This window comes from Poecilia latipinna, unplaced genomic scaffold, assembly GCF_001443285.1.
Source record: "Poecilia latipinna isolate Pla-1442-1.1 unplaced genomic scaffold, P_latipinna-1.0 Scaffold2327, whole genome shotgun sequence".
Taxonomy (NCBI): Eukaryota; Metazoa; Chordata; class Actinopteri; order Cyprinodontiformes; family Poeciliidae; genus Poecilia; species Poecilia latipinna.
Window position 1 is genome coordinate 71,792 of NW_015114943.1, and position 9,274 is coordinate 81,065.

The following is a 9,274-nucleotide window of genomic DNA, read 5'->3' on the forward strand; positions in this document are numbered from 1 at the left end:
TTGAGGTAAAGCAGCGGCAGCGCGCGAGGCAAAGGGCAGAGGTGTGATTGGTCCGTGCTGTCGGCTTTAAATGCATAAACTATAAACCTATCTATTATAAACCTATCCTTAAGGATAAATCTGCTCTGCTAGTGAAATGCTAAGAGCAAAAGAGACGCTTGCAGCCCGGCTTAAAAAACCCCCAATTTTTTTATTTATTTACTTTTTTATTTTCCTAGAAACGTAAACAATTAACGCTTAGCCTGGCGGTGGGGCTAGTAAAGCATGGCGGCCGCCAGGCTTATAATACACTGGGGGAAACCCTGATATATCACTACTGGAGATCTTCTCCATGACACAGAGTCTTAGTGAAGAACATAACCCTGCTTTAAACTTTTCCACAACATTTGCTGGGTCCCCTGGTCTCTAATGTTCTCCAACAAACCTCTGAGACCAGAACCAGAACAGCTGAATTTAGAACCAGATGGTATTATACAGCTGGACTCTGTGTAAAAACCATTAAAACACAGTGTGTGGTTGTAACATGACAAAATGTGAACACACTTCAGGTGTCTCTGCATGACACAGTAGTCTCTTCCAGCATGCTCTGTGTGTGTGTGTGTGTGTGTGTGTGTGTGTGTGTGTGTGTGCGTGTTCTCACCACGGTAGTAGAAGAGGCACATGTCAGACAGCACAAACCACCTCTTCTTCCACAGCTTCATGCCTGTGCTGTCCTAAAGGAGTCAAAGGTTGTACAAGATCAGACAGTTAAAGATTAGAAATTACTCCAACACCCACAAACACACACCATTTATCTCTCTTCACTCTGTGTCCATCCTGACGGGTTTTACTTAGCAATTTCCCTCTTATCCTCCTTTATTTTGTTTGCATGGAGCTGAGGATCAGATCCTCTGCTCTGTGCTACACCTGTCACCACTACAGCAACAGGTATTTACCAAGAGTCACACTCAACCATTCATGTTGAGGATATGGCCTCTGGGTAAATCCTCCTGACATTTCAATATGGAGTTTTACCTGTTGGTGGAGGGAGGTTGGGGATGCTTTGAAGTGAATTGAGTGCCATCTCAGAGGAAAAATAGGGACAGTTTTGAAAGCCCTGAAGCAGAGGCAGAGCTAATGACTGCACATATAGTTGGAGCAAGTTGAATTGTGTTCTGCAAGGCTGTCCTTAAGGGAGTAAGTTGCTGAAACAGTGAGCTTGAAATATCTTACTGTGACAGGGTGGAAAGGTAGCAAGACAATGAACCAATGCACAGTCTAGTTTAACAACAGAACTCAGGATTCAGTACGTTCAGAATGGACTCTTTATATACAGAACTGAACCAAACTTTCCTCATTCTTTCTTTGCAACTAATGTGAAATGCACTACATGTTTATGTTGTATGTTACGTTTTACACTGTTTATGTTGAAAAACCAGTACCTGTTTATAAAGCCAGTTTCTCTTGACCACAGGGGCATTAAGGTTCCTCTTGATGGAGTTGGATCTCTTGCCGAAATTGTGGACTTTTTTGGATGACCTAGAAGGCTTCGAAAGCACAAAAATGAAAGTGAATAATTAATACATACATGTTCTTACAGACTAAAGGCCAAAATTTACTGAAACTGAGATTAATATTTCTGTAGTTGATGGTGCTCACAAATAGGGTCAGGCTTGAGTGCAAACTCCTTAAGATCTTTAATAGTATGTCAGACTTAGACTCTCCCAGAAGAAGTCACATCATAATAGAAAGTGGACACAATGAGAAAGATTTCACTTCCTTTTTAAGTTAAAAATCTCATAATTCCCTGCAGCTTGAAAAATCTCTACTTCTATAAATTCATATTCATATTATACTTTTAAAAAAAGAACATGTTTTCACTATTAAGACAGAGGAAGGTGAGGGAAGGTTCTCTACCACCTTTGCTTCCTCATTTCATGCCATCATTAAGTGCCCATAAGAAGCAGAATATATGAACCTTTTTTTAATCGGTGAGCTTACATCAAATTAAAGCTACAATGATTTTAATGTGACATAATGTTGCTCTTATGAATGAAATATATTGAGCTGTAACACCAGCAAATCCATAAAGTGTTTGAAGTAAAGTCACAACCCAAAGTAGCTTTCATAGCTGATAAAAAGCACCAACAGAGACAGATAAATGTGTCACTTCAAAGGAAAGATATTCTACATCTTTCCTGTATGTCAGCTTAGTAATGCAGGTGACAGGAGCAGATGTGCTTTGACTAAACTTAGATGAAAGGAAATTGTGAATCCCGTTTTATTTAACACATCACCATGTACTGAGGATCTGTTGTACTGTTCAGTTTTGATTCTATTGTTTTAGTCTTAACAGTAACTAACTCTTAGCAACAGATAAAAGAAAAACTCAGAGACAACCCAGTTACTCCCTCTCTTCTATTGACATGAACAATTCAGTATTGTTCATGTCGAATATTACAGAAATTGATGACATTGACATTTGAAGAAAATCCAAGGACTGTATCAGTTTATTTAAAACAAGATTAGGTTAGAAATGCACAATTAACTTCTTCTAAGTGCTGCAAATACTGCAGAGTAAATATTGTGTGAAAGGCAATACCCTCGTAGATGAGGTGGTGGTGACAGTAGTGACAGTGGTAGCTGGGCTGCCAGGGAAGGTGCTGTAATCTGAGCCGCCAGTATAGTTAGAGGCCTCACTCATGATGCTCATGGGACGCTCTTTCTTGTCAGTGCTGCTTTCCTGCTCTGCTGAAGCCTTTGGAGCTGGTCTGAAAAGAGGCACAAGACAGAAAGTGCATTTGAACATGTTCTGAAAAAATGTTTAAAATATATCCTACACACTGACAACTATTGTGGTTGATAAAGTTATCATTTGTAAAATGTTATGTGAGGAGAGCAAGCATAGAAAAAAAAATAATTATTATAGTTGCTTCAGATCAGTTATCCTTGAGTTCAAGGCAAGCTTAAAAATATGAAATGCCATGTCTTTTTTTATAAAGAACGTTGTTCGCCAAGATTCGGATTGAGTTTACAAATCTAAACATGCTTTTTTTTTATTTGCTGTTTTATAAAACAGGGATTAATCTCGGATCTTTGGAACCGTGTGAGATTGAATGTACCCAAAGTTGGGCTCAAATTGTGAAAATAAACTCAGATGCTCTAAGGACAAGTTCTGTTTTCTGTTGTGTTCCAATATGTCCATATATAGCCTAATTTTATTATTAAAACAGATAAGACTAAAGACTGGGATAAAGCCAGATGGTAGTCCTGCCAGCAATTGAGCATCTCTAGCCTTTGATGCAAAATTATTATTATTAATAATAATAATAATAATAATAAAAATACTTTATTGAACTAGCACGCAACAAAAAAAGGGGGGAGAGGGTTCAGTGTTGGGCATTGATGAGTATTGTGGACACTCGGCCACATACACAACAACCCAAAGCAGACTGTTACTGAAACATTTCTATCACAACATGAATCATCTTTTTTTTATTTTTATATTTTTTAGAAGTTCTAACTACACTGATTCTTTACTGGGACTGGACAACATGAACCAGTCTTCCCACATTAGATACTTCGGTAAGATGTGGTTGGCCAGGACTCTGTCATTCATTTTCTGATTTCCCATTCTTTAACCATTTGGTGCAACTTCTTACTGATAAAGATCTAAATACTTTTGTTTGTTTGTTGCTTTTTTGCTTCCCACCCTTTAGCAACATAGACATGTTGCTAAAGGGTGCTACTTAATATAACCTGGTTACCATCAGGTGACACAGAAACAAATTAATCAAGATAAAGCTTTATGATCTTTGAGAGCTCATAAAGCTGTGGCTGACTGGTGTTTGTGCTGTGTAGTGACTGGTCACACTACCAAGTTGACAGGATTGCTGCCAATCTTTAAGTCTTCATTTGCCTGCAAAATAACCCAGGACTGTTGTAAACCAATTACCCAGCACCTTGACCTCATCACAAAGGGCCTGCTTCATTCTCTTAATGAAATTCTCACTGCTGGGACCATTTAAAAGTAAGCAGAGCAAAGCGAAAGACAAGGACGTCTGGCGTGAACAAACATGAACAAAGACGTATGTGTGTGCCAGAGGGATAAGCTATAAATAAAGGCAAAGAAAGCAGAAATCCAGAGTGGAGGACGGAGATGGTGCCTGAATCCAGCAATTATTCTGTGATTGATGACTTAGACATATGCTTCCATTTTTAATCAATTACTTTTCAACATGGTCTGACAAACTACAAAAAATCAATTGCTTTTTGGCCCTAATTGAGTAGAGGGACAATGTTTGAAGAAGACAATACAAGATGCCTAATGTGATTAAAACAACCAAGTGACAGCTTTGCCTACAAGTTGGAGGTCAATGGAATTTAGGCAGATTGCATCAACAATGAGAGCAAATACACACACACACACACACACACACACACACACACACACACACACACACACACACACACACTCTTCATTATTATAAAGATCAAAATAAAAACATGCTGGAACATTAATACCAAACGTTGATCTCTATGTGTGTCCCAGTAATATTTTTGCAGATGCTCCTGCTTGTCTTCTGATAGGTTAAATGTGTGAGCCAAGACCAAGGCCTTCAAATGTGCTTAGCATTAAAGATGTTGCCTGCTGCAGGTTGGAGATTAATGGTGACAGCGAGAAAGAGTTAAAGTGTCAAGGCTGCTAGAGAAGCTGGAGCTACAGCAGCACTTTCAGTTAGCTAAAGAATTACCTGATGAATCTTTCAGTGTAATGGTGAATAAACTTTCCTATATTCAGTCTGGATGTAGGGAAGGAGGGAGAGATAAACAAAAATCATATGAATCAATTGGTGACTACTGGAAACAGATACACACGTTACATGAAATATTTAAGCACAAATTGACATTCTCTTGAACAGAGGTCTGCGATGGACTGGCAACCTGTCCAGGATGACCCCGCCTCTCACCCTTTCTTTGCTGGAGATGGGCTCCAGCACACCTCCTGACCCCAGAAAATGAATGGATGAACAGAGGTGTTTTAATGTTTTCGGGGCGACTGTGGCTGTGTGAGTAGAGTAGTCGTCTTGCGATCTTCCACATGTTGATGGGCAAGGCACTTAACCCCAAATTGCCTACCGATCTGTGTATCGGTGTATAAATATGTGTGTGAAGGGCTGAATGTGACTCTAGTGTAAAGCACTTTGAGTGGTCAAAAATGATTGGAAAAGCGCTATATAAGTTCAGTCCATTTACCATTTTAACACGCACACGAGTCAGAGGGCGTAACGAAACCCCATGGTGCAACGATAGTGAGGGCCGGAGCGTGCCAGCTGAGGTGGGATCCTGGGCCCCTCCGCAGTACGGGCGCACCACCGGCCCATCTCGCCCAAACTGTCAGGGAGGCGGAGCATGAGCGTGTGTGATAGGACCCAAAAGATGGTGAACTATGCCTGGGCAGGAAACTATGGTGGAGGCTATAAAAGTTCAGTCCATTTCCATTTACCATTTTAATGTTTTCCTGCAAATGTCCACATTATTCATTTAAAGTGATGGTAATCATCTATTTGCAGTCCCAGACATGACCTGAACTTTCCATCAACCAGACACTCTGCAGCAGCCAATCTATTACTTTTCTGCACAATTCTCGTGAGTCTTTGTTTCCTGGCTTGTCTGTTGTACAAATGAAAGGAAGATGTGTTAATAATAGGACAAAGGCAATATAAAAGAAAGGGGAAAAAACTGGTTTATGAAAGGCTCATATCTGGCCTCCAAACCTCTTTGGATTGGGTACAGAAATTACATTCACTACAAAACTGAACACAAATTTATTAATGTATATAATAAATTAGAGACAGACATATGCTACATTAACACTGCAGCCTGAAGTGACTCAAATCCATTTCTTTGCTCTTATGTGATCTGTATCTGAATTCATCTGACCTGAACGTCATTTATCCTCAACAAACATCACTACTTTATCCTGATACGTGCAAGAAGGAAGTAAAACAACAGTCATGGTGGACCATAATGAGCATTAAGTTGTTAAAGTGCTGGTTAACTCATTTTCAGCTTCTCTTTGCTGACTCCTCCCATTTGATCCAGTCAAATTCCATTTAACCCCGTTACATCCTGTCTCTTCCCTGGTTTACCCTGCTGGCTTTTTCCATTGGATTTATGATTTTGCTCTGCTCTGGTTCCCTGCTGTTCCCTGTGATTTTTATTAGTTTTTATCATTTTCATTCAACTTTTAGCTCCATGGTTTGCTGCTGTCTCTCTGCAACTGGACCCTCTTTAAAACTACACATCATGACACCAACTTTACAGGGAAACCATTTATCTGCAGTCATCAGTGGCCATGCTTATCAGTCTGCTCATTCATGGCAGGCTCTGCTGTGGGTGAAGAGCTGTAGCGTAGCACAGAGCAACTTGGTAAACATCACAGTTATAAAGAATTTAATTCTAGTTTACTGACCTTGGTTCTATGAAGTCCCAAAGTCCTAGTTTGTAAATATTTTCAAACTGACAGATGTCTGGTGTTTTCTCATCTGCTTTTAAAGTTTTTTTTAGATTGGGGGATGATATGAGGTCTTATATCATCACTTTGGATTGTTAGGGAAAAGTTGTATTTAAGTAGTTTCTTGATACATCAGGTCTGACAGCAATATCAGGTCTGGATTTTATGAAAGTTAATCCCAATATTGGGTCAATTCAAGGGATAGGTATTTCACATAGGGGCCAGATCGACTTTGAAAAGTGCTTTTAATATTTATTCAGGCTTTCTTTTTCTGGTGGGAATTTTTTTGATGATCTGAAATATTACAGCTATTGTGTGAAGAAAATCTCATCGTATATATCTCATAGTGTATGTAGAGGACTTTGAGAAATTCCTGCTGAGACAAAATTTCTGTTTTGAAGAATAATAAACACTTACATGTAGTGCGTCATTTCATGCTGTTCAAAGCTACTGAGTTTTTATGTTATTTAAGTGAAGTAACAGATTGGGCTAAATCTTAAATACCTCTGGTTTTGGCCTGGGACAAAATCTCTGTAATATGTGCCCATCACTAAACAAAACATCTATGAACCCTTTTTGAGCTCCGCTGAGCAGCCACCCCTCATAAGATAGAGTCATACACATTCTGTCGTGTTTGTTTTTTTGCTACTTATGACTTATGTGTTGCAATAAACTTTTTGTCACAAAGGCCAAGGCCCGAGATCATGCAGGTTTGAAAATAAGCAATCCTGCAAATCACATGGAAAGTACACATTACAGCCCATCAGACCTTCATCTTCAAGCATGTTGTGTGGTGGAACAAGTTGAAATTCCCATTAGCAGGTGAACACCAATGAAACACTTTTCATTAATCATGACTTTTTCCACCTACATTCTGCTTAACTGGGTTAAAAATATAAACAACACAAATGATTCACATGACATCCACATCCACAGCACAGTGGTGTTTTCAACAAGGAGAGGTAAGAGCAAAGAGATAATTGGGATGGGAGTTGAATTGGGTGTGTGCATGTGAAAAGAATGAGTGAGTCACAAATGGAGTGAGAAAATTGTTCCCACAGTGAACTTGTTAGCAGTCGAAATGAAAAGTGTTGGTAATGTTTTGGTCATGTGTGTAGATAATCAGAGCTGCATGGCTTATAGATGAAAACATTATTTTAGAGGTGTGATGTGTAATCACAGATTTGTTCTATTTTGCTTGTTGTGTAGGATTTACTTGTATATTTCTTTTACAATATCATCTTCCTGAATTTTATTTATTTTCATTGTTTACTGGTTATCCTTGAGAGGCAGAACACACTCTATATTGTCAAAAGTATTCGCTCACCTGCCTCGACTCACATATGAGCTTAATATCCTAATCAATAATCCATAGGGTTTAATATAAAGTTGGTCCACCCTCTGTAGCTAGAACAGCTTCAGCTCTTCAGGGACGGCTGTCCACAAGCATTAGGAATGTGTTTATAGAGATTTTTGACCATTATTCCAGAAGTGCATTTGTGAGGTCTGATACTGATGTTGGACGAGAAGGCCTGGCTCTCAGTCTCAGCTCTAATTCATCGCAAAGATGTTATATTGGGTTGAGGTCAGGACTCTGTGCAGGCCAGTCAAGTTCATTCACACCAGACTCTTCCATCCATGTCTTTATGGACCTTGCTTTGTGCTCTGGTACACACTCATACTCAGCCCAGCTCCAACTGTTCCCACAAAGTTAGAATCCTGGAATTATCCAAAATGTCTTGTTTTGCTGAAGCATTCCGAGATCCTTTCACTGGAACTAAAGGGTGAAGCCCAGCTCCTGAAAACCAACTCCTTCCACCAAACTTTACACTTGGCACAATGCAATCAGACATGTACTGTTCTCCTGGCAACCACCAAACCCAGACTCGTCCATCAGATTGCTTTATGGCTTGGATGTAGCTGGTCACCATGGAAACCCATTCCATGAAGCTGTCTGTGCACTGTTCTTGAAGGCCACATGAAGTTTGGAAGCCTGTAGTGATCTACTCTGCAGAAAGCTGGCGACCTCTTCACTATGCGCTTCAGCATCTGATGACCCCGCTCCATCGTTTACGTGGCCTACCACTTTGTGGCTGAGTTGCTGTCGTTCCCAAACACTTCCATCTTTTTATAATACAGCTGACAGTTGACTGTGGAATATTTAGGAGTGAGGAAATTTCACGACAGGTGGCATCCTGTCACAGTTCCACGCTGTTATTCACTGAGCTCCTGAGAACGATCTGTTCTTTCACAAATGTTTGTAAAACAGTCTGCATGCCAAGGTGCTTAATTTTATAACCTGTGGCCATAGAAGTGACTGGAACACCTGATTCTGATCATTTGGATGGGTGAACAAATACTTTTGGCAATATAGTGTAGATTTTCTTTGAAGCCTTGTGAGGAGAACTGAAAGGATACCCATTCAGCAGTGAGTCATTTTACTGATGATGAAATTAAGCATATTAAAGGTGCAGCAAACAACTTAAAAAGTTACAATCAGACAGACCAAAAGACCATCAAAATCAAAGATATTACTTAATATTTAGCTAGAGCAATAACTTGGAATTTTTTTATGCGACACAAGTAAAGTGTAAGAATTGGAGTAGCGCAGTTGAGGATTGTTTTGTAGGGGTGCACAGATTTATCAGCCTGCCGACTTAATGGTGCTGATTTCCTTAATTTTGTGAGAACGGTGATCGGCTGATACTGTCGGGAAAAGTCGAGCTCATTCCACTTCCCCATGCTGGTTGTAAAATAGCTGTGAAGTTTGATTCTGGG

At 39.7% G+C, this 9,274-nt stretch overlaps 1 protein-coding gene across 9 annotated transcripts in view; it reads right to left on the reverse strand.

The window, feature by feature from the left end:
• Window positions 1-9,274, reverse strand: part of LOC106937370 (pleckstrin homology domain-containing family A member 5-like) — an 83,843-nt gene that overhangs the window by 63,448 nt on the left and 11,121 nt on the right. For all 9 annotated transcript variants that reach the window (XM_015018830.1, XM_015018827.1, XM_015018822.1 and 6 more), the window contains exons 3-5: window positions 2,582-2,750; window positions 1,422-1,526; window positions 641-713 (exon numbers count right to left, since the gene is read on the reverse strand). In XM_015018830.1, coding sequence (XP_014874316.1) covers window positions 641-713; window positions 1,422-1,526; window positions 2,582-2,750 — 347 coding nt within the window. The remainder of the gene's footprint in view (window positions 1-640; window positions 714-1,421; window positions 1,527-2,581; window positions 2,751-9,274) is intronic.